Here is a 26,250-nt window from a genome sequence, read left to right as displayed (position 1 = left end):
AATTAATTTGATCTTTAGCTAATATTTATGCATTTCAATTTCAGGTGTATAAGTAGATATTTAAATTTGTATAAAGTTGAACAGGTAGACAAATGCGTCAAGTCATAATACGCATTGGACACCGTGTTGAATACAAATTACTATATAAGACACAAATTATCACGTAAAACGGAAACTGACATATAAGACTCAAATTGAATATAAGACGTCACATAGGACATATGTGTCTATTTATGCACGCTCAGAGTTGAAGGATAAAGATGTCAGTTAAGACCAAATTAAAAGATATGTTTATGTATTATGTCTACTAAAATTCATTAAAGATGTTTAACATTTAATATATGTAATTTTTTTAACGAAAGATATTCAATTGATCATCTGAGAACTATCATTGAATCTAAGAGGTTCATTTGAACATTACACACTTAAATTATTTGAGAATTTTTTTCATAATTTAAAATAAATGATTTTTTTAAAGTTTTAAAAAATTGTTGTGTAATTAAAGAGATTTTCAATAAGATTCCCCCCTAATTACTCCCTGATTACTTCCAAATTAAAGATCAGACAAATATGTTAAAAGTTTCTTGCATAAGTAATATGAAGCTTCGAAGTTATTTTTCGACTATGTGTTATATTTGGGGTCCCAAAATCAACACCATGCGCAGAATCTCACATGTTCCCTTTTTCCCCCTTAAATTCTACGTCGAGTCAAATTTTACTTCATAAATTGGAGCGTAAGGGTATAAATATGAAGTTTTGAACTCATAATTTTAAATAACTAAGAATTTGTAACTCATTAGGTTTAAATTTTGAATATAAGTTGCTTTCATGGTATCATTTTATGTGCCACATTTTCTTTCCTATTTTTTCTGGTAAAGAATAACACATACAATATTTATGACTTATTTAGACTAATATTTTTCTTTATTTCTTAAACTTAGTGCCTAATCAAATGCCACTACATAAGTTGGAAGAAAGGAAAAATTAGAACAGAGGATAATATATCCGAGTCTGACAGCAAAACAAATATTTTTTGGGCAATACATAACAAAAGGGACCCTCCCTAATAACACAAACTAAAAACAGATGGGCGAAGTGTCACAAACAAACTTAATTCCGTCATTTATCCCAAAGGCCAAAATGCATCACAATTTTTTTGTGAGAGTAATGTATTTTGGCCCTTGGGGTAAACTGACGGAGTTAAGTACATTTGTCACAGTTCGCTCATATATAGGCCAAGTGTCCGTTTTGGTTTGTGTTTTTAAGGAGGGTCCCTTTTGATATGTAGTACGGCCTAAAAAATGTCCGTTTTGACGCCAGACTCTAATAGACTCTAATATATCCAGCTACTTTCTTGTATGATGAAATTATAAACTTATTTCGTCTGGAATGTCCAATGGTTCACATCTTAACCGATCAGGACTTGACACGCAGCTTAAGAAACTAAAGAAGACATTCTTTTTGAATCAAATAGATTAAAAAGGAAAGTAAGACAAACAAATTGAAACGAGAGAGAGTAACATTTGGAAATACATTTTATTCCATTAGCGAATGATACAGGGCTCAACACAAGAGGAGCAAAGGCCACTAGGAATGAGCAAACAACAATGGATGTGTTATTTCTGCATTATGCAGAGATACTAAGAATTGATCATGAATATTAACTGAGAGTTGATTTTTTGTCGACTCCCCGCGAATTAACTTGCAAAATGAACTTCTAGGCCAAGTCCTCGAGAGTGAAAATACTCGTGGAACGCATGAACGATGATCAGTACGTTGAATGACAATGCTTGATTGGGATATCAGGCAACTATCTGCCTGCTGCCAGTCTGAGCATTTCACTTGGTGTATAAAACATCTTCCCAAGGGTGACGGTATAGAGACTGTTTCATTCTCTTCTGGTCGAATGTGTGCCTGAGATTGAAAAATACGTTAAGACAACTGATAGAGAACAAAGCTAAGTCGAAAAGCTACAAGGAAACTACCCAATGAGACCGATTGAACGAGCTAGCACAAACAGCCCATTGAGGTAGCCAATTTCCACGATTTCATCGATTTCTTGCTTGGTGAACATTCCAGTGCCATCGAGGAGATCCAAGAAGAGGGACCCGATGACACCATCAATGTTGAGGATTAAGTTGTTTGCCTTTGATAGAGTATAAGTTTCAACTTGAACCGCGTACTCCATGTACTCAACAGATGGAAAATTTTCCCTTGCATAACGCTGCAATATCTCCACTCTCTTATCTCTGTTGTCTCCTCTCTTTACACTTAGTATCACACAAGTAGAGATAACATATATTGATTCAGTGTCATAAGTGCAACGAAGCATGAAACGTTACAATTTCATCACATTTTCAAGCACATTATATCAATTAGTTGACTAGATTTATCCATCAAGAATGTTACAAGAAATGCTGCTACCTGTGGCCTATTCCTGGCACGCAAATGCCCTTTATCTTCATACCTTCCACGAATTCAGATGGTGGAAGACCCTGCAATAAAGATCACGCGAGAAGCTATAGCATGAAATGCACCAAGTTCACCATACAACTGAAATAATTCTTATCAATTATTTAGTTCTCACCCTGTCATAAGCATCCTTGAAATACCGGGCAGCATCATCAATAGCACCACCAAATCGGGGACCAATAGTCAACAATCCTGTTACATAGCCACGTTAATCCTAGAGTTGATTTCTCATATGGTTACTCAACCAATTGTTATTATCTCAGAAAGTCACATTTCTTCTTGATTCAAAGTGAAAGCTCAGAGAAAATAACTATTAATTGAGTGACCATTGAGAAATAAACTTGGAGAAAACTCTTTAGCAAACTCAAAAACTTTTAGTCTGCAACATACCGGAAACTAAACATGAAATCAGGTCTTTTCCGGCCCTAGCAGTCGCAATAGAATTGTGGGCACCAGAAGCACAAGGACCGTGATCAGCACACATCATGATACAAATCTGTTGAGTCCAATCAACAACAAACAAACAGATCAAGGTTCAGAAACACGTTGACAATAGAGATGGAAATTGATTAGTCTCTAAAATTAGCAAGTTAATGACTAAATGGAAAGAAAGATTGTGGATTACTTCAATGAAACGTGAGCAATAACGCGGTAGGGTGCGTTTGAACCACAACAGAGAAACGACATCACCGACACCATATCCCTGCTCCACAAGTGTTGACATGGGCACACCAGCATAGCGTTGCTCTACGCCTATAAATAGAAATGAAGATAGAAATCAGCATTATTATTAACAGCAAAATGGTGAAAATAAAACAACAATCTTTAAATAGTATGCACAGAATTCAACTCAAACCTCTCTCATCAGATATGGTGGAAATAATATGAGTTGGAACCCGAACTTTCCCGCCCTTAATTGCTGTGCTAAGATCTTCAGGAATTTGCGGCGGTGTCACTTCCTTTATAGGTGTTATTTTGCCCTCTTCGACCTACACCATGACCAAATGATCTTATTAAAACGGGTTTGTTATCTCAGATAGTCACTCAACTAATATTTATTATCTCAGAAAGTCACTTTCTTCAACAAAAAAGTGATGGTCTGGGACAATAACTATTAGTTGAGTGACTATACTTGAAATCAACTCTATTAAAACTAATAGCAGGTAAGAAAATTCGATAAGGGAGATAGGTGCAATGCCAAGATACTCACCAGCTTTTGAAATGTTTCTTTGATAACTCCTTCAAAAACTTCATAAGAGATAGGAACCACGGCTCCAGCGTCTTTGAGTGCTTGATTCTTTGCTTGTGCTGAGTCTATTTCACCATTATTCATTTCCCCCTAGTTACAAAGTTTCAAGAATAGTTAGACTTCAGATTTGACGTAGAATAATAGTAATCAGAGAAACAAATGCATGGAAGGAAATGATAAGGGGCAAAAAATGAAGGAATCAAGGGAAATAGCACACCGCGTGGCCAAGCTGAACTTCTGACTCGACCCAACCAACAACCGGCCAACAACCGGCTTGTTGATTTTTCCTTGCTTGAGGGCTTTAACTAAGGTGTTGGGTTTTAAAAGGTGTGAATGGAAAATGAAAAGTTGCGACTTTTATGAAAAGTTGCGACTTTTATGAAAAGTTGTGACTTTTATGAAAGGTGGTGACCTTTCCGAAAGATTGTGACTTTTCCAAAGGTTTGTGACCTTTCCGGTAAGGCACAATAAGAACCTTTTCACACTACCCTTTGTTTTCTATAAATTGAGGGATTTCCTCTCATTTTAAAAGTGAACCAATTTCTGGACTTCTTCTTCTACTAATAAATCTAGTATTCTAAGTGTACTTTACTGCCGTTGAGTGGCTCGCTGACACCAGCGTTTTGGGTATCAATACACTGGTGATTGAGATCATTCTATCCTGGGAGGACATATTCCAAATCAAACCTCGGATACTAGAGGGGAATAATTTCCTTAAGGGGACACTGTGCATTCAGTGGGCTTGATCTTCTTTCTGTTTTTCCAGATTCTGGTATGTGTTACAGATTTTAGATTTGTGAATTAATTTATGTTCTTCTGTTCTTCACCGGTTCATTAAACTTTGGTAACTTCGTGTTTCTGCAAAGTTTGTTGGAATCAGTAAGATTCTTTAAACACATATTGACAACAATTCTTATTTAAGAAAAAAAATATTTCGTATATTTTATCTAATTTGTTTCTGATTCTAGTTTTTCTACTAGTTTTAATTTTTTAGTTGTGAAAATGTTCTTAAACTTTATTGTGTCTTACCAAGTTCTTCAAAGTTTTGTTCCAAGTATCTTGGGAATACAAGACGAACAACATAAGGAATATTCATCTCGTCCATCAAGTTCCCCGAGAACAACAATCATCTTAACCTGATTAAACAAAAACAAGGATAACTCAAAAAATGAACAAATTATTAAGGGCAAAATGGCCTGATAGAAGCAGGAGAAATGCATTAAGACTAAGGTTCATGTCTTAGAAACTTAAGAGCTAGTTTTACTGCAATAAAACTATAAAAGCATAATATGTAGCCCTTTTAACAATATGATTCCACAAATCAATTACCTGTGGGATATTGTTGAAGCGCAAAACATGATCAGAAAGGGTAGAGCCAGGGAAAACATCGCCTCCAATTGCGATTCCTGCAAAATCCACAGAATTCACATTCTTATTTTAAAACACAAATGTCATAAAAATGATTCGAATATAGATTCAGAATGACAACCTTCATAAATTCCATCAGTCACTCGGGCGATTGTATTGTATAGTTCATCAGACATACCACCCTGTATATTAAGGAAAAGTTATCCTCAATTTTTTATAATAGAAACATTCACTATTCTTGAAACCATAAAAAGTACTACTCGCTCCGTTTCAATCTGTTTATCTTATTTTCTTTTCTAGTCTGTTTCAAAAAGAATGTCTCTTTTCCTTTTGCCAAGGAGCATAAGACAATAACTTTTTATATTTACGTTTGCTAAACATACTTAGAAAATAGTTGAAAGATTTAACTGAACTATTGGAATCAATACGGTTTATTCATACGTTTGGATGAAGTATTCTGTAAATTCGACCAACGGGATTTCTCTTATGTGTTAAAGATGAAAGAGGCTCCACAAAGTACTCACAGATTTTGAGACAAAGCCCACAGATCCAGGTCTATAAAGCTTGCATTGAATAATGTTATCAGTTGTTCCAGCAGTATCACCAATCTTAAAAGCTCCGGCTTGAATGCCGCCAACAGTAGCTGGACCAATAATTACCTGAAAAGAGCACCACATTTACATCATATGTTAGATTGGTAAGGCTAAATTGGATCGGATTTTGCTGTTTTATTCTTTCCTGCAGTACCGCTATGTGACATGAATGTGAAAGGGGTTCAAGAATCAGTTATATATTTCTAATGTTTATTCATCCTTTGATTTTCCATCATTACTTAAATGTCTGCAACAACAATAACATATCCAGTGTAATCCCATTGGTGGGGGGTTTGTGGAGGGTAGAGCATACACTGATAGAGAGGTTGTTACTGATAGACCCTCGACTCGATCAAGTAAAGCATCTCAAAGCAGTTGAAAACAGGACATACGGAAATGAAAGCAGTAATAACAACGAAATAATGTGATATAAATGCATGGACACGAAATCACCTTATTGTTTGTCTTTGCATAAGCAATCAACTGCTTAGTGTCTGACTCAGGAACACCCTCGGCTATAATCGCTACGACTCTGATGGTTTGCTGTTTAAGAGCAGACATGGAGGAAGCAAAAGCACTGCATTGAGTTAAGAAATTAATGATCAGAGCACATCTTTTGCATTATCATATTTTCTTCCAGAGAAGAAGGAGCACTACTAACAGAACAAGAATTAGCAACAGACAAATTTTGTAGCTAAACAGAAAAATCCACCACACTAATCCTACTTAGCGATAGATTATCAAAAATTTCTGTTAGCTACGAGTGATTAGATTAGCCACGAAGTTCGTAGTGAATTCCTGCTCTTAACACTACCAACCTTCTTGAAGATGCGAAGTTTATAAATACATCAGCTGTGGGATGCGCAGCGCAAGCAGCTTCAACGCTGTAGAAAGTGTAAAAATTGCAAATAAGAATGAAAATTAGTAATACCACAAAATTTGCTACTACTCAAAAGTGTGTGACTGTCTCATCTAAAAACTTAAGTTGTAGCTTTTCAGTGATGGTAAGCACTTGATAAAAAATTGTCAGGAACCAAATTTAAGAACTCAACAATGAGATAAATGAAAATTTGAGAAAGAAATGAAATAAATTAACACACTTTGAATGTACTGGGATTGCGATTTCCTCCTGACCGAAGAAAAGTTTCTTGAATCCCTCAGAACCAGGATTTATGATTGCAGCAACAGAAGGTGTTTCTCTCCCTATAAGTTCAAAAAAATGCAAACTTCAATTTATCACAATATCGAAAAGCACAATAAGTTTGGATTCACGTTCATTTTCGAGCAACGTAACATGATTAAGGACATAAAATGTAATACTACTCACTACAAAGAAAATCGAAGTCAAGCATTCGTTGGACAGGAAGTTGCTTGTAGTTGTAGAATAAAGCTTGTGTAGTCCTGGAGAAAAGTTGTCCAGTTGCCATTTTGCCTAGTCAATTTTCACGACCTGTACACAGTGGCGGAGCCAGAAATTCAAAAATAAAAAAGTTATTATGTCAAGGAGATTGAATAACTAATATATATATGCAAAATAATCACTTTTTCCTCATCTACATAGTGGGATGGGAGCTACGGGTGAAGATGAGTTGTGTTGGAGGGTGGAACTGTCGAACTGACACAATCAATATGGAAATCTCTAGTTCGAGTAGGGAAAACAAGTTTCATAAATGACAATTCCAAGCTCACCGTCTCCTCCAAACCCCCATCTATTAACCACCTACCCCTCACTTCCACACTCGATAGTATTTTACTAAATTACATATAAATGTTCTCGGACAATATTTTTTTTTTTTTAAAAAACACTACTTTCCTAAAAAAATTTGGAAAACATTCTCCTTCACACTGAACAAGCAAAGGCAGAGCATCACTGAATCCACTACTTTTCTAGTAATTTAATAAGCTCGAAAACACCTAAGGAGACAAACAATTCAAGTGATTATATACTAACAAACATAAATTTGAATCCAAAATTCAGCAGAAGGAAAAAGGCTCAAATATGTCATTAAACGTTGAGAAAAGGCTCATCTATGCCATCCGTTAAAAGTTTACCTCATCTATGCCCATTTTCGTTTGAAAAAAAAGGCTCATCCATGCCATCCATTAAAAGTTTGGCTCAACTATACCATTTTCGTTTGAGAAAAGGCACAATAGTTAACACATAATGGCATGAATAAGTCTTTCCTCAAACGGAAATGACATAGATCAGCCAAACTCTTAAAGGATGACACAAATGAGCCTTTTCTCATAGTTCAATGACGTATTTGAGCATTTTCCCACAGAAAATGACAAAATCACAGACACAATAACACAAAAAAATATTTTTTTTTTTGATTGAATTAGAGAAAAGAAATGAACCTACCTCATAATATCTTAAGGCTCACAAAATGATCTCCAAGAGGATGTGTATATCATCTGATAGTTCATGTGATTGACACTCAAGCTGTAGAATCAGAATTTAAATCAATGTGTGTGGTTAATAAGTGATAATTATTGATTTCAAAATCAATGTCACTACAATAAAAATAGCTTTTAGCGGCAATAAATATACACGTTAACAAAGAGTGATAAAATTTTATTGATATTAGTTAATTGCCATTAGGAACATTTACAAATAGTATTAATTATTTTTAAAAATACATATTTAATCATAATTAAAATTATGATCATTAATTAATTACTGCTAAAAATCATGAACATTTCATGTATCCCCACCACGACCTTAATTGGTCGGAAGTGGGGAAAAGAGAAATAGATGTGTGCGTACGTAATTATATTCACAATTATTGTACAGAGAGGAGTGGGGCTGCTGCATGGGAATAGTAGCCCTGCTAAATATACTACTCCCTTCGTCCACATTTAATTGTGGTGATTTTCTTTTTTAGAGTTAAATTATAAGAACTTTGAGTAGCATTTTATGATGTATTTTTTTAATTATATTAATATGCAAAAAATTGTAATTTATATTACTTTTCGTATAGTTTTTGAATATCTAATTTTTTTTGTTTAAAATATCAAATTAATGTAATCTAATTAACTTTGAAAATTAGTCAAATTAACTTTCGAAAAGTGTAACATGACAAATAAAAATGGATGAAAGTAATAGCTAATTCAGAAAGAACAAGAATTAATGAGTACATGTGGGTGGATTCAAAATTTAAATTTTATGAAAAATATAAAAACAATAATAATAATAATAAATTAATATACATAATTGAGTCACGAATAAATATTATTTTGTCTTTATATTATTCTCTTTTTCTTTTTCTTGAAATATATTACTCCTTGTTTAAACTACTACTGAAAAAAAGCTGAAAAATATATATCTTTAAAATTGATCTATGGAGGTCGGTTTTTGATATCGACTAGGACAATATCTCTGATATCAAAAACCGACCTCCTACCTATTTCTGAAGATCGATTATATATTTTTCTAAATGAAAAATATTATTTTTCAGAGTTCGATTTCTATAATTACACAATTATAAAAGGCGCATGTATATCGTTTGCACGAAACACTTTGAATAGAAAATATCGAATACGTTGGAATTGACAATTGTTTTTCGACCGTCTTCATCGTATTTTCCAAAAAAAACAATTGTTTTTTCAAGTGATTACGTACTTGAGTACGTTAATTTTGATTTCTTTAAGGTGAATATCATAGTCAATATCAAAGGTGTTTAGATATAGCAGACAATATTATCAAAATCTCCAAAAACTATTAAAATTTTGAAAATCGTCTTTAGTAAGGAACACTTCAATTTAATTTTCAGATGCGAATCTTTATTAGTTTATTAGTCGAACTCAGGTGAAAAACAAAAAAAGAAAGGGTTGGATATAGCGAGTTGGAAACAACATTTATACCTCCCAGGGATAAAGTCTGCATACACGCTTATTCTTATCCATACATCACTTGTGGGATAACACTGGCTATGCAATTGTTGTTGTTGTTGTATGTATATAACAGACAATACCATCAAAATCTCCAAAACAATCTCATATAAAAAAGACAAATAAACATGGATTAGTATATGTTGGGAAGACTTATACCAAGCTTGTTTTCAATACTATTCAAGATTTGAGCAAAAAATGTTGAATTTTGATCAAGTTTCTAATAAATTCAAGGAATTAAATAGTTCAGAATCAAATGAAATGAACTTATTAGACTTTGATTTTGTTAGTGTTGATGATTGGGATTTTAATGTGGAAGAAATAGAGCCGTTGATGAACCTAACTCAACCGCAGAAGTTAGTTCAAAGGGAAAATGATTGTACAAGTCTTATAAAGAGTTCAGGTTCTCGTCTAGATCGTCCGATGTGGGATTTTTCTCATCAACAATCTCAATTGCCTTCATCATTCAAGATCCTGAAAGATTATGACACAACTAGGTTCATCAAAAGATCAAAAACGGAACAGAACATCATTATTAGTAATGAATGTATCAAGGATGACAATGGATCTATGTTATCTACAGACGAAATCCTTCGTTTAGGTGCTGAAAAGTTCATCCAATCGTTTACTATTCGTGGTGATCAAGAACCATACATGTTTAGCCATCCATTCGCGAGCTCATTTCTTGGCCTTCCTGAGGAAGACACTAGAAATGTGGCACTAGTCGAAAATCTTCTTGCTTCTGCTGAGAAAGTAGGACAGAAACAGTTTGATCGCGCTAGAAGGATTCTCAACGAGTGTGATAAGTTGTGTTCCAACACTGGAAATGCAATTCAGAGATTAGTATACTACTTTTCTCAAGCACTTCATGAGAGAATTGATAGGGAAACGGGGAGAGATTCATCGAAAGGAATTGAAATGAAACGATTAGTACAACATATTGAGCATTCGTTGATGAACTTAAACCTCACTATGATTGCAGCACATCAGAACATACCTCTGTCTCAGGTGACTCAGTTTGCTGCTGTTCAAGCCATTATAGATCATGTAGGAGAATCGAAAAAGGTTCATATAATCGATCTCAAGATAGGTAGTGGTATGCAATGGACAATCTTGATGCAAGCTCTTGTCACACATCAATTTGAATCTGAATCAATCAAACATCTCAAGATAACTGCTTTATGTACCAAACTGAGGCATAAAATTGAGGAAACACGAGAACGATTGATGGACTTTGCAAAGTCATTGAACTTGCCCTTTTCTTTCAACATTGTGATGGTTAAGGATATGACAGAGCTAAAGCAAGAAGATTTTGAGATAGATGATGATGAATCAATTGCTATCTTCGCGCAATACATCCTAATGTGGATGTTAGCGCGACCAGACAAGCTTGACTCTTTGATGAGAGTTATCAAAGGTATAAATCCTCGAGCAATGATCGTTATAGAAGTGGAAGCAAACCATAATTCACCAGTATTCGTGGACCGGTTTGTGGAAGCCCTTTTTTTCTATGGTGCATTTTTTGACTCGTTGGAGGATTGCATGAAGAACGATGAACGAAACAGGACAGCCACAGAACTGGAGCATCTGAGCCAGGGAATAAGAAGCATTGTGGCAACTGAGGGTGAGGAAAGGACCATTAGACATGTAAAAGTAGACGTCTGGAGGGCGTTTTTCACGCGATATGGTATGGAGGAAATGGAGCTAAGCATGTCATCATTGTATCAGGCAAACTTGGTGCTCAAGAATTTTGCTTGTGGGAGTTGTTGCACACTGGAAATGAACAAAAATTGTCTACTAATTGGATGGAAAGGAACCCCTCTTAATTCACTTTCTGCTTGGAAATTTTCTTGAAATGTAATGTATAACATGTTTTATGAATGTATTATCATGATGATTAATTTCAAACAATATTTTTACATTAGTTATTGTTTAAAAAAATAGGGGTAGAAGGAAGGGGGAAATGGGGGAGGGGATTACAAGGTGGAAATCGAACCCTCACCAACAAGGTGAAAGGTCACAGGTAACCAACCAACCGAGCTACTAAGATAGTATGGCTATTTAGCAAAAGACACCACTCTTCATTTCTTTAAGCAAACACAATAAGAGCATGGTGGATAACAGAAACTTTGCGCGAATGCAAGTCTTCAGAATTTCGCCTTAGTAATATAACATGGTGTTCCAATCCAACATGTGACAGGATTCATTACATTGTACATGAACTACATGATGAACAGTTACGGTGTTTTCCTTTTGTTTAGAATTAGTTTTTCGAATACATCAAGAACTAACAGTGCACCCCCATAATGCAAAATCTAATCTCAGTCCCTCCACCTGTGGCCACAGTTTGGGTTGCAGCAAACAAAGAAGAGTGTCATACCTTCTTCTCCCCTTGCAGTTGCCTGCACATATATCAAATGTTTCAGAAAACAGTGTAAAGATATTCACTAGATAGATAATACATACGAGCAATCAAATACAGGTTGTTATAGCAAAAATCTAAAGATAAGAGTCTTGATCTTCAGTCGTAATTTGTCTTTCAAATAAAGAAGTATGGAAGCTCTTACAGACCACAATAGAATAAGATGGTATATAGGAAATAATACACTGAAAGGATGATGTTATCTAGAGAAGTGAAAAGGTACAGACTGTTTGCTTCTATATCATTCAGGCAGTAGAATTGTAAATTCCAAGAAAAGGAGTCCCGGTATCCTAAACCAATGAGATTCAAGATTTCTCCCGAAAACTTTTAGTAGGATTTACTGGACCAGAAAGGTTGTATGGTGGTTGTGAAGGGGTACAGTAAAAATTTTCCTAGTAGCTGAGGACAGTGAAATTTCTCGATGCACATATACAGCTAGACCAAGCTCCTGCGAATGCAGGTTAATTTAACTTGGCAAGAAGTTTCTTTTCTACCATAATCGTAGTGTTTTCTTTTAGATATTCCAAAGTGGACATCTCCAACAAGTCACAGCAGGATATATGTCATGATTATTTGTCAATGTCACAGAAACTACAAAACTATTTACTTTCACCGTAGATCAGATAAAAAATCCACATAAGATCAAAAGGCAAAAATGAGAGATATGAAGCTTTAAATTGTCCCAGCCACTGAAACCAGAAACTCCGGCATATTAGTAAAAAAAGATATGAAAGCAGTAATATGCAAGCATTTGTGGCTTAAATACAAAAGAAAGCATAGACAAATGAAAATGACCTGGAAGAAAACTGCTTCTCCATGACCACATTGAGAACATCGAACAGATTTTGTACGAGGCAAAGTTGGATCTGCTGCTACATCCTGCAATACTTGTGTGCGTTCTGCAGCAGAATGGTGTATCTCATTTCTGTACACACAATTGTTTTCAGCAGGCTCCTGAAAAGTATGACAATAAGTATTGAGATGGAACTCAAAGTTGACATCACATAGTGATAAAAGAAAACGTAACACTAAGAAAGTATTCTAGTGATAAAAGAAAACGTAACACTAAGAAAGTATTCTTGAGTGCTAAAGCTAGCCTACAATTTCTAGCTCTTAGCGATTTAATTCTACAGCTAGAATTAGCAGCACAAGTAAAGGAGGCAAATATGACAGACAAAGCAAATGGAGCATTAGACAAGTCACCAGATTCCATTTTGAATTAGAATTGTATTTGTCAAAACATAGATGATCTAAAAACCTTGATGTCTACAAGCACTCGTTCTTGGAAAACGAAATTCAAGTTTCAAACAGACAAATTTTAGCACAGTAAATAAAGCAAAGGAGCAAAAGTACTATCGGATAAGCTCCAACAAAATGACTAACTAATAGTAATTGGATAGGAAAGTCTACTCGGATAAAAGATAGCTGGACAAGAAAGGTAATCTTTTAACTTAATTAGCTTTAAGGAATGAATGGAATTCGACAAGCAAAATTAAGGGATGAAACAGCAGCACAAAGTTTTTCCTTTATTGTTAATACATATTACGATTCAATGCAGAGTAAAAGATCTAGAAAATGATAGTAATTAGACTGCTATATTGAGCAATCATTATGCAGCATTGGTTGAGAATGAGAATAACATCAGGAAAAAAGGGCCTTTGTGGACAAAAGCTTGGTAAATTAAGAAGCACAAAAGAAAACATGTTGCATATATAGGGTATATCCAAATAGGTGCCCCCTTTTGAAGGAACAAAATCTGTGGCTGGTAAAATCAAGATTTATAGCAATAATCGTGCTAATTTTGATAGAGGGACAGCTGCAAGCTATTTATATCCAATCTCAACACATATGGACCTGATACAATTAGTTGACAACATCCACCATAAGAGTCAAGCTTCCCACTTGAATCCATCCCCAGCTTTACGGGACTCGAATGATCTGATCTCCAGGCCCTCTTGCACCACACTCTCACTCTCTTTCCCCTCCATACACACACAAATATAAACATTATATGTGTACACATCTAGAGATAGATGTGGTATTAGGCTATGTTACATGGATCTTCATTTTCCTTTCTTTGGTAAGCAAGAAACATTTTCTGAAGATGGATCTCTTCACATTACTTGACTAACCATCTTGAACAAGTGTAATATGTGCCTTGGTGCTTTATATGGTTTCTTCAAAATTACACTAATACAATCCATACCAAATACTAATACACACCCGTATCGATTGTACAGACGAGTCTGTGTAACAGAAGTATTTCAAAAATATACAATATAGTAGATAAGTGGTGTTTGCATCAGCTTACGTGCACCTCAATTATTCCACCGAGTACCTGCTACCTCCCACCAACACATGTACCGGATAGCTTTGCGCATCAAAGCTTATACAAATGAGAAAATTCCACTAGTGTTTTTTTGTCTCTATTGAAATTTGAACCTTGGTGTCTAGGTTTTGCACCCACTTAATTGTGTACTTAGAGGTGAAGAAGAAGATATCTTATTTTCCATTCCAATCTAACAAGCAATCAGATGAGAAATAACAAGAAAAGAGAAGAGAAGTGAAGAGTGCATAGAAAACTGCAGCTTGGCCTTGGTGATCAGATGATAGTTATGAGTTATCACTTTACCTTTTATGCCACTTGAGCCCTTATTTTCCGAGAAATACAGTGGACATGCTATTGCTAAGATAACTCAGACTTGACGGAAATGAGGTCCATGGCCCCAAAAGGTTGGTTATAAAGATTAAAGACAACTCAGACTTGACAGAAATTAGGTCCATTGCCCCAAAAGGTCGGTTATAAAGACAACTTCAACAAAATAGTTCAACCATACTATTCAGGAAATCCAATTACAAATAGGAAGTGTTTGGGATGTTTGGATTGATACATGCATGGATAAGACAGATACCATAAAAGCAATAAATTTATTTCACACTTTTGACACAAGAAGTTCCTTTAAAAGTAAAACAAATCTACAGGAGTACACTTTATTTTCGGTTAAATGCACTAGGAGATGTGAAATATTGGAACTTAAATTTCATACATCCAATAATATGGAAACCTTAGGAAACATATTGAAGCATGTGTATAACAACTTGAAGATCCCAGATTCAACTCCAATCTATAACACACACTTGGTAGACAAAATCACCTCCACAACTTGTGATTTTGCGTTGGACAGCCCGCTCGCTGAATTAGACCACACAAGCCATCCCGAACACCACAAATATAGCAATAACATATAGAGAAAAAATCTCCCTTAGATAAGCCCTTGCAATAACAAAAGATTCAATCTTTTTAGACAAAATCCAGTAAGCTTCCTCGCAATTTCTACTAATAAGCCCCAATTCCAAACGAAAACTCACCACATTTGGGTTTTTCCTCAACTATACTCTAAACCCTATTCGTAACACTATACAAAACTACAAAATCCCCCAGTAAAATCTAAAACATTTCTTCACAAGTACCCCATAGGATGCTGGATGTAGCACAAGCTACCAGAATCAACTGTATAAAATGCAAAAAAAAAAGAAAAAAAGAACAATGGGTCGAACCTGATGGTCGCAATTACGGCAAGCATAAAGGAGGATCTTCTGCTCCTTATCTTCCTTTGGATACAAAATGTTGTTACTGCAATCAAAATTCATGAAGAAATTGGTCACTATTTTGTTGAAATTAACACTTAAAATTTAATGTAAGAAGAAATCAGAACAAAATAAACAAACCATTCTCGGCAAAATTTCATAGTACTCATTTTCGCAAGTTTTTTCCTTTTGAATTTCGAAGCTTTTACAGAGAAAATTGAGCGATTTGTTCTAAGCTTTTGCTGTGGGGTTCTTGAAAGTTTTTGGGGGGTTTTAATGGAGGTTTAAGGAACTTATTGTTTACTTTATTTAATTATAAAGGAACCCACCAACTGTGGAAAACTATACCAATGCCCCAATTTTTTTTTTTAAAATTAAATCTTCTTCTTAGTATGATGAGACTGTTTCATCCTTAACCAGAGTTCTCGGGTTTGAGCTTTGGATATAAAAAAAATTATTGTAAGCGTCATTCTGAATGGACCCTGTAGTGCGCGATCCAAATTTAATCGAAACTCTAATGTGGGCTCTAAACACTAGGTATGTACCTAAAGTTGGAAGTTACTCTTAAACGTTCAAATTTTATAGGTATGTACCTAAAGTTTAAGATTATCAAGTTAAACTTCAAATACACATGAAATTTGTAATTGGTTAGCCAAATTTTTATGAGAATATAATATTCTCTCTGTTTTGACCTACTTTTTTTTAGTCTGTTTCCAAAAAAATGACTCATTTTCCTTTTCGTCAACACTTTAATTTCAATTTTGCATGTTACATATTTAAAGCCACAAAATTAAAGAACATTTTAGTACATTTGATACTTTAATTAGAGGTGAAAAAGAGGCTATTTTCCCAATTTCCCCCAAATTGTTAGGATTGGGCTTTTGTAATCTAAAGCCCAAAGGCCCAATCAGAGACAAGACCAATTAACGCCTTTCATTTTGACTCGGGCCTTATATAAACCTAATTTATAAAACCCTAATTTCATTCCTCATCATCTCTACTGAAAACCCTAACACCGGCGGCAGGTATTTCAATTTCTCTCTTTCCCCTTTTCGTGCATTTGTTAAACTGAAAAAAAATTGCGATTTGGGTGCTAAATTCTGTTGGATTTTTGCTTTTTTCTTATATTTCTGTAGTTTGATTGTGAGATCGAAGACCAAAAATGGCCAAGTCGAAGAATCATACCGCACACAATCAGTCGTACAAGGCTCACAGGAATGGAATCAAGAAGCCAAAGAGTCACCGTCACAGCTCCACCAAAGGGGTATGTAAAAAAAATGTTTATTCACCGATGTTGTTTGTCTGCTCGGTTATCAATGGGTAAATAGAGCAAATGCGTTTATTATTGTTCTATTTAGTAACATTTAGCTCCTATTAGGCTGTAGATTTAGAAGTTGAATCTTACAAAGTGAAAATTTGAGCTGCTGATGTGTTGATTTTGGAATTTGAAGTTACGATTAAACCTGCATTTTACTTGTCAAAAAGTTGAAACTTTTTGAGTGGAAGCCCAAAAATCCATAAGCTTGATGGAAATATTTAAAAATCAGATCAAATTTCATGGCTAAACGTATGTTTGATGATAAGTTTTCAAAATCTATTGTCAAATGGTTAGATGCTGGAAAGCTATAGCCTAGTACTGTAACTTGCGAGTATTCATATAAAAAATAGTGAAATCACAGTTTAAGATGTTGTAGTTTCATGTAGTTTGAATTTGGGTTAGCATGAATGCCAAATATGTTGGGACTTGTGATGTATGGATGTGTAAGCTCGTCTTTTTCGTATTCTAAGTTATTATATGTGTAAATGCAGATGGATCCCAAGTTCTTGAGGAACCAGAGGTATGCTAGGAAGCACAACAAGAAGAATGATGAAACTGCCGCAGAAGAATAGAGACTAAGCTAGAGCAATAGGGGCTTTCTGGATTTCTGTTTATTGCTGTTACTGTTATCCAAATTTTGCGTTTTTTAATTTTGTTTGTTATGGGAATATAGTTGCTACTTATGTGAACTAGCATTTCATGATTTCATCGAGTATGGAAACCAATTTTACTGTTTACTCATTGGCTCTTTTGCAGTAAATTTTATTACTATTACTCACCAATACATGTCCTGTGTTCCTGTTTCGTCTGTTTATCTTTATTTGGATGTGTTTTGCCTAGTTATACCCACTGTGATGGAACAGTCTAATTGGCAAAACAAAGAAAAAAACACTATTGAGCATATATGGGTCGTAAACGGAGATGTGTTTTGAGTATTTTTGTCTCTTGAGTGATTGAGTTTGTGATTGTTTATGGAGTCTGTGAGACACGAGGTGTGCTTGTGGCTGATGTTGTGAATGAATAGAGTTCCTGCTGTAGACTGTTGCCTGTTTAAAATCTGTATCACTTTTGAATTCCAGTCTTTGTGCGACTTGGTCAGGTGCGTTTGTATGTGCAATTTACAGTGTTTCCTTGTTACTCTTGATCCAAAGCACAATTTGAATGAAAAATAAACCATTTTGGTTTCTGATGTTTGAAATGCAATGGTTTGATTAGTATTAGCTAACTGATGAATAATAATATATACGAGATGACCATTAAAATGTTGGTATGGACATAAACAGTACAATTTTTTTGATGAAGGATGTTCGATTAACCACGTTTTACTATGCCCACACACCTGTTGAATGCAACACACTTGTATCTCATCTCTACAAACGCTAGCCAGCGCTCCTATTTCTTTGTTCACTCTCACTTTATTTGCTAGCTATACTGAAAATCCAATGGATAACACTGAGAATATTCCAAACTTGAAGAAACAATTAGGTGATGAAGTTGTTGTAGTTATGGTTCCATTTCAAACTCAAAGTCATCCTGACCCCTTTCTCCAATTTGCATGCCTAATCTGTTCTTATGGTCTCTCTGTTCACTATCTTAGCCTTCACACTTACAATCACGACACTAGGACTCGTGCCACCGTGATAAATCCTTCCGATTTAGCCAATATTCATTTTCATGACCTCCAAATGACTACTACTCCGCTCGACCCTGATATCCCGAGTGAAGTACCTAAACATTTCCATTTATTCTGGAATGTTTCCATGCATCTCCGCCAATCCATTACTTCCTTCTTACGTGATATTTCGTCTAAATCAAGACGAATTGTCATGATTCATGATTGTCTAATGTGTTATAATGTTCAGGATATTTCATCTTTTGATAATGCAGAGTCCTACATCTTTAACCCTGTGATTTCGCCCTTTGGTATGTATTGTGATCACATATTTCCTCATGTGGGATTGCCTATCCCGCTTGAACAACAACTACTTCAAAGGCTTCCATCCTCTGAAGGATGGTATTGCGATGAAATCACGCGGATAGGATCTTTTCAAGTTCAATATATAGGGAAGAGCTCCGCGGGTGATATTCATAATACAAGCAAAGTAATGGAAGGTAATAATATTTTTATCGACTTGCTTGGAATTGGACAGGACCAGAAACAATGGGCGATAGGACCGGTTCTCCGGCCTACTAAGAAAGAAAAAAACGGATTCCCCTGTTTGGATTGGTTGGACAAACAACCTCCAAAATCAGTTCTTTACGTATCTTATGAAATGTTGACTTCATTTTCTGATGAACAAATTAAGGAGCTCGCGATTGGTTTAGAGCTTAGCAAACAAAAGTTCATATGGTTGTTATACGATCCTGATAATACAGATATCTATCTCGGGGCAGACCTCAAAAGAAAATTTGAGTTTCATGCAGGGTTTGAGGAAAGACTAGACGGGGTTGGATTACTGGTTAGAGATTGGGCACCACAAACAGAAATCTTGTCTCATTCATCCATTGGCGGGTTCTTGAGTGCGTGTGATTGGACTTCTTGTGTAGAGACCATTACTATGGGAGTCCCAATAATTGCTTGGGCTACACACTCTGACCACCCAAAAAATGGTTTTCTGTTAACAAAAATATTGAAAATAGGCTTGATCATTAGGGAATGGGACCAGAAACGCGAAGAGGTGGTCACTGCATCCACCATTGATAATGTCGTGAGGAAGTTAATGGCATCAGAAGAAGGAGACGAGGTTAGGAAAAGAGCAAAAGAATTGGGGGAAGTCGTGAGACAGTCCACAGAGAAAGGGGGTGCTTCTCGAATGGAGTTGGATTATTTTATCGCGCATATCACTAGATAGAATTTTCTATGCTTTTTTAAATGCTCTTTCAATAATTCTTTCAATCCTATTTGAAATCTCTGTTGTTTGATCAAACTAGTTCTTAATATATGAATGATCTTTGAAATGCTTTAGTATCTATATTTAGTGAAATTTTTAGTAACATCCAATATTATTGAATTCGACAGAACTCGTATATATTAATCTTGATATATATTATTGGAGGCAAATGGCATTGAAGGAAGGAGAAATGGTAGTCCCCAAGAGCACATGGCAACTTGACTAATTAATTAAAACTGATGAAACAAGGGACCCCCAAGACCACATGCTTACTCTTTTTGTATTTGATCGTTCCCCTGAATAATTAGGCCCTAGTCGTTGCCATTTCAACCAAATGATGAAAAAGGACAGTCCGATGCATGAAGGAAATTTGCGTTCAAGCAGGGTCCTGGGAAGGTAGGCAATTTATCCCAACACAAGCATTAGTGACTGACTTATTTCAACGTAGCGGATGATAATAGTCGCATTTATATATCAGCCTAGGATCTCTGGCATGCATATCGACTTTTGCACTCTTCAGCTCTCTATGGCTAAGTATCCGAAAGGCAATATATTTTCTTTTGATCTTTGAACATCATGCTGAACTAGTATTTAATGATTTCATCAAGTATGGAAACCAATTTTACTGTTTATTCACTCTCTTTGCCTTTCATTTTATTGATTACTATAACTCGCCATGTTTTATTTTCTACCATGATCAGTGTAGTTATCTTTATTTGAATGTGTTTTGCTTAGTTCTACCACAGTGATGGAGCGGTCTAATTGGCAAAAACAAAGGAAAAAACACTTAATCAGATGAAGGTGGAGATGTGTGTGAGTATCGGTGGCTTTGTGTAGTGAATAAATAGAGATGTGGTAAGTGTCTGAGAAAATTATAGTTGCCTAATTAGTGATATTGTGTGCCTGATGCTGTGAATGAATCACTCTGTTAGGTTAGTTGAACTTCTGGAGTGATTTATTATGTGAATCTATGTGTAAGTGTGAATATCTGCAGACTCTTAAATTCTTTGAGCCTTTTATTAGTACTACTATATATGTATCAGGTGTATTTGTGTATGTGTTGTAGTCTGCTTAATGGAACTATATATTTATCACAACAGCAGCCTCATCATCTTCAAATACTAACAATTACTTTTATTCTTTAATCGATCCCAAATGGCATTTGCCGCTTGAGGAATTTGAGGCATCACAACCTTTCTCATTCTAATTTGTTTCAGGGGAAAATCACAACAGAAATGAGAAATCTCATACCTTTCCAAGTTGGTTTCACTTGACCTTTCTCTGTTACTTCTTATGCGTATCACTAAAATACATCCTATGTTAAACGTTTCGTTGCACTCTGCACTAGCAAATTACATCAATATAAAGCATAAACCAAATAGAGGCAGAGCCTATGAGCCTCCTCTGTTCTGTAATTACAACAGGAAATACATCTTCTTACAACATTTGAAAACACTACTTAAGAATGTCGATTTTCACTTCACACTGTCATTCCAAGGCCTCAGTAAAATACCCTGGAATCAGTTTCTCATTATTGATATGCAGCAAGTCATCCAAATCTCAATGCTTTATTGAAGATGATCCTCTAGCTAGACTGGTGATGCAGTTGTTCCCTCGAAAACTTATAGGCTACAGAATTTCAGACATCAATAAGTGGGCGATATATGGTCGTGACTTGTTATACCTGGTCGATATTTTGTCATCAAAAAGGTTGTAAATTAGTAAGTTCACAGTTAAAGTCTGATTTTTACTTCGTCGCCTAGTTTGTCATATCGGTGATATCAATTATTGAGAATGAAAGGCTTACTTTAGCAGATTTGAATAGTTCATCAAAGAGCGTGCAACATTTTGCTAGTCATGTGGTGCAAAAGGAAAGGGAGCAACAGATGTAGGAAACAAAATCATAAATTGTCCATCTACATGAAAATGACAGCTAAAAAGACGTGAACGAGGACTAGCAGCCAAGGGTCTGGCATAGTGATCGATAAAGTGAATTGAGCACCATGAAATCTCGTGTTCAAATCCCAACAGAGAAAACATATATATTTGTATTTGACTGACTCCATCTGCGCCTTATTTTCATTCACATTGTGAGATATTCATAGACACCCAGAGAACAAAAGTACAACTTAGTATATGTTGAAGATTAAAAGAGCAATAGAAATGAAACAAAATTTCTATTTAAACACGCAAAATACGTCTATAAATTTGAAAAGAACAAGGGTATATAGAAACATAACTTGTTTTAACTTTACTAAATAACAAAATACAGATACCTTAAAATAAGATGCTGAGCAAAAATAACTTAATTTAGACTGTTAAAGACAATCAAAAGACTCTAATTAGACTTAAGTGGAAGGGCTAAAAGTGGTCTGTGACTAAAGTTTCAAGCAAAATGGAGCATTGACACCAGCTAGAGCAAGAATAGATGCTGGAATTCCCCACAATGAGTCGCCACAAATTAGACCAGAAGCCACTGCAGGTCCAAAATCTTTAGCCTTCTGCTTGTTATACATTTGCATACCGAATAGGATCAATGAGCCAACACACATGTCAATGGCAAAGTAGCCTCCAAGGTAAAATGGAATGGCCATGCACATTGGACTCGGAATGAATCGATAAATTCTGTACTTGGTCTCAAATTTCTTCAGCAGTTGAGTCACTAGGTTGATGAGAATAGCAGCGACAAAGAAGCAAATAGAGAGGTTGAGGCAATGTTTGGGTAGACTTCCAAAACCTTCGACGCCAAGTAGGGCGATTCCACGATACATGAGAGCATATGGTGCAGGGTATGAACCTTCTGGATCACCTAATCGATAGGCAGAGTTGAAAATCCAGAAGACTAGAGGGGTTATGACACATCCCATGGCAGTTCCAATGAGTTGGCTAAAGAACATGGAACGCGGGGATGTAAGGGTTAAGTAACCAGTCTTGAAATCTCCCATCAAGCCAGAAGCTGTGTCTAGTATGCTCATCACCAAACCACATGAAGCAAGTCCAGCAATCACTCCACCATTCTCCAAACCAACCCAATAACTAAATGTAAGAATTGCAATTTTTCCGTAATTTGAGGCGAGGGACCAATCAGTGAGGCCGGCTCCATAAGAATTGCAGAAGGCCAAAATAGGTGCAATTAAATAAGCAACCAAAACATGATACCATTTGAGCGAGTGAAAGATCATGGGTACCACAATGATAGATACGACTGCAATACCAGCGTATCCCCCAGCAGCTGCCCAGTTGGGAATCTGATCTCTCAAGAAGTATTCGTTTCGTATCTTTTCATCTTCATCGTCTTCTTCTGAACAATCTTGCTGAGTACTACTCTTCCTCTTTGTGAAACTTGAGATTGTGACCACCAACATGTAGGCAAAATGGAAAAGACCATCACCAAGCATCATGGCAATTGCGATAAATACCCTGTATCCTTGGATACCATGAAGACTCGTTGCAGATAATTGGGCAGAGTACCAGTAGCCTTTCTTTGCTTCAATCATTGGCCACATGAAAGCCCACGAGACTATAGCACCCGTTAGCAATGATATGTTGACCATGTAGGGGCAAAGCATACCAACTCCAACATAGGTGGATGAGAAATCAAAGTATAACCTTTTGGCATATGCTTGGGAACCAAATGTATGCAAGCTAGCAAATCCGCAGCCTTCAGCACGTGCAAATATCCACTGAACAGCCCCAAATATAAAGCTGAACCCAAACGATTTGAACAAGGAACCAACTTGTTTCTTTGCGAGCTCTGCTCCTTTAGGTGTGTGGAAACAGTTGATCAGGTATGCAGTTGCGGTTCCACTTGGATACGTCAACTTGTACTTCATTATCATCATCTTTCTTAATGCAACAATTGAGAATAAACCAGCAAAGCTAACAACAAGAAGATAAGGAAGCATCCAAGTAATAGCAAGATTCTTAGTATTAATTGGTAAATTTCCTGCATCAGCCTGAGATGCTATGTATGGACTCATTCCCAACATATAACTTGCTGTGCCACTGCTAAAAGCAATGCCAGAAGAAGCAACGACACACGTCTGTATGACGGTATTCTCCTGTCTAGTAAAAGGCTGTTTCAACATTCCAAATTTCTGAGTAAGAGCTGTCCATGATTTAATTCCGGCAAATCCCAATAGTCCAGCAGCAACATTGAGAGAAGGGATAACACCAGTAGTGAGATTGAGTTTGCAAACAATGAAGTTGAATACGACACTGAGGATGAATCCAGTGAACATTGCCCTCAACGTAATTTGTTTGTGCCAGGGGGGAACATATTCGTCTTTGAATGCATTCTCTGTTGATGATTCCCCTGCTGCTACAACTCCCAATTCTAGATCAGTATTTGTCACCATTATTAACTAGTAAGTAATTATATTTGAACGAACGAACGAACGAACAAAGAAAGAGAGAAAGTGAAAAGTAAAAATTTGGTGAGAATAATTTTAGGTTGGATGTCACATCTATTTATACAGGTTTAGAAATAGCGTTTCCTGATTGAAGTAGGCTCTTGTTTAGTCTAATTTGAAATATAGTCGGAAAAAAAGTCACAATTAAGTAAATTCTATCCTTGTAAATTTGAATTAGCTTATTTTAAGTGTTTTAAAGCTTAAATTCTTACCATAATTATTATCATTACAAAATATAAATTTAGAAATAACGTTTCCTGATTTGAGATGGAATGGGAATAACAATAATTAAACCACTTTAGATGGTTTTTGTTTAGTCTAATTTGACATGAAATGGGAAAATAAGAGTACTTTTCCTCATCCCACTCAATCTGAATGGAATGGGATTACAATTACGGTTTCCTAATGGGAAACTGTAAGAAAAACTTACCAAAATAAACTATTTTCCTAAATTAATCAAGGTCTTTTTGTAGAATATATATATATAGTACTTTTGACGGTTACAAATACAATTAAACCTTTTTTTATATTTTTTTCTCTCACTCTAGTCCTTCCATTTAATATTAGTTGACATTACTATAAATAATTGTATTAAATTATTTGTCAATTTACAAAATCAAAATAGTTAAAATTAATTATGTTATATCCTTGTAAATTTGAATTAGCTTATTTTAAGTGCTTCTAAGCTAAAATAATTTTTGAACACGAGTATTTTGATAAGTTTAAAGAGTGCTTATAAGCACTTCGTTTTAAACTAAAATGCTAAAAATAAGCCACAAGTTAGAAATTCTAACTTATGACTTTTGGATTATAAGTAAAAATGAAAAGCCAATCCATATAGGCTAAATTCTCATGTTTGATTGGTAAGTGGAAAATATTTTTGAAAAATTATTTTTTAGTGTTTGGTTGGTAAATAAAAAACATTTTCCAGAAAATATCTTTTATTTTACGCTAGACAGTAGAAAATACTTTTTAGGAAAATAGTTTTAGACCTGGAAACCAATTTTGATAATCGATCCAAGATTTGAACCCGGTACCCGAACAAAGACACGAACCCGACGACAAATTCGAGATCTGACCCCAACACCCCATCCAGAAAATGATCCCAACTCTCGACTTAAGATTCAATGTCAACCTCGACACCTAAACCGGGACACGACCCCGACGAACAATATGGAATTCCACCCCGAGACCCGACTCAAGACCTCACGCTAACTCCCAACCGGAACCTCTGACATTCAAACTGGGACTTGACCCCGACATACAAACCTAGACAAGAGACGGACACGAGACCTGAACCTGACTCCCGACTCAGAATTCGACATTCAAACTAGACTCGACCCTAATCCCAACCCCAACACCCGGCCTTGATGAGTGATTCAAGATTTGATCTCGGCATCTGACTTTGGACTCGACTTCAACCTCGACCATGATCCCATCATCCGACCCCAAATTGGGATCTAATACCCAATCTGAGCTCTAACACCTGAATTAGAATACGACACTCAAATCGGGACCCAGAATCCGACTTCTGAACTGGATCCCACCTCGACATTTGACATGAGAGTTGACTTCGAACCGAAACCCAACTACACCATCAGATCTGAGATCCAAATTTCAAATTGAGACTCGACCCCAACACCTAATGCGTGACCCGACTCTAACATCCGACCCCGACTCTCGATTCAGGACCCAACTTTCAAATCGGAACCCGATCCTGACTCTCAACGTGAGATCCGAATCCAATACCAGGCCTGAGATCAAACTTTCAAATTGAAACCTGACTCCTAATACATGACCTGACTTTCAAATGTGGACTTGACCCTGACTCTAACTTGGGACCTGACTATAAACTCTAGTTTTTTTACATTCAACTATTATTTTGTATTTCGTTGCTTTGTGTACCGTGGATTGTATTGGCGAGATTTTTAACATACTCTAAATAGATTGTTACGCCCCGAGCCTACACCCTGGGCGGGACCGGCACCCGGAGACCATTTCTGGCCCCAAGCGAACCCTTGACCTGACTTTCTTAACTCAGCGGAA

The 26,250-nt window shown here is 35.9% G+C and overlaps 7 protein-coding genes and 1 pseudogene across 7 annotated transcripts in view; 3 read left to right on the top strand and 5 right to left on the bottom strand.

The window, feature by feature from the left end:
• Positions 1-26,250, bottom strand: part of LOC125830853 (dihydroxy-acid dehydratase, chloroplastic) — a 275,530-nt gene that overhangs the window by 81,615 nt on the left and 167,665 nt on the right. The gene's annotated exons all lie outside the window — the stretch shown is intronic.
• The window catches only part of LOC125830891 (stress-response A/B barrel domain-containing protein HS1), a 241,399-nt gene that overhangs the window by 79,354 nt on the left and 135,795 nt on the right, over positions 1-26,250 (bottom strand). The gene's annotated exons all lie outside the window — the stretch shown is intronic.
• LOC125830855 (ATP-citrate synthase beta chain protein 2-like) lies at positions 1,815-7,134 on the bottom strand (annotated as a pseudogene).
• LOC125831127 (DELLA protein RGL1-like) lies at positions 9,772-11,427 on the top strand. The gene has a single exon (XM_049510312.1). It carries the CDS (start codon positions 9,772-9,774, stop codon positions 11,425-11,427), a length of 1,656 nt encoding a protein of 551 aa, XP_049366269.1.
• Positions 11,634-15,846, bottom strand: LOC125830889 (DNA-directed RNA polymerases II, IV and V subunit 9A). Its single transcript, XM_049510069.1, has 4 exons — positions 15,725-15,846; positions 15,554-15,629; positions 12,791-12,949; positions 11,634-11,975 (listed from the first exon to the last, which is right to left on the bottom strand). Exons 1-4 carry the CDS (start codon positions 15,751-15,753, stop codon positions 11,895-11,897), a joined length of 345 nt encoding a protein of 114 aa, XP_049366026.1. The 5' UTR covers positions 15,754-15,846; the 3' UTR covers positions 11,634-11,894.
• LOC125830894 (60S ribosomal protein L29-2-like) lies at positions 16,558-17,638 on the top strand. The gene is made up of 3 exons (XM_049510073.1): positions 16,558-16,608; positions 16,720-16,847; positions 17,393-17,638. The coding sequence occupies exons 2-3, from the start codon at positions 16,746-16,748 to the stop codon at positions 17,471-17,473; spliced, it is 183 nt and encodes a 60-aa protein (XP_049366030.1). The 5' UTR covers positions 16,558-16,608; positions 16,720-16,745; the 3' UTR covers positions 17,474-17,638.
• LOC125831126 (zeatin O-xylosyltransferase-like) lies at positions 18,344-19,753 on the top strand. The gene has a single exon (XM_049510311.1). The coding sequence runs from the start codon at positions 18,344-18,346 to the stop codon at positions 19,751-19,753; it is 1,410 nt and encodes a 469-aa protein (XP_049366268.1).
• LOC125831125 (probable metal-nicotianamine transporter YSL7) lies at positions 22,171-24,150 on the bottom strand. The gene has a single exon (XM_049510310.1). The coding sequence runs from the start codon at positions 24,148-24,150 to the stop codon at positions 22,171-22,173; it is 1,980 nt and encodes a 659-aa protein (XP_049366267.1).

The sequence above is a fragment of the Solanum verrucosum genome, unplaced genomic scaffold (genome assembly GCF_900185275.1).
Source record: "Solanum verrucosum unplaced genomic scaffold, falcon-dt-bn FXZP01000049.1, whole genome shotgun sequence".
NCBI classification, from domain to species: domain Eukaryota; kingdom Viridiplantae; phylum Streptophyta; class Magnoliopsida; order Solanales; family Solanaceae; genus Solanum; species Solanum verrucosum.
This window is presented reverse-complemented; position numbering and strand designations above follow the sequence as displayed.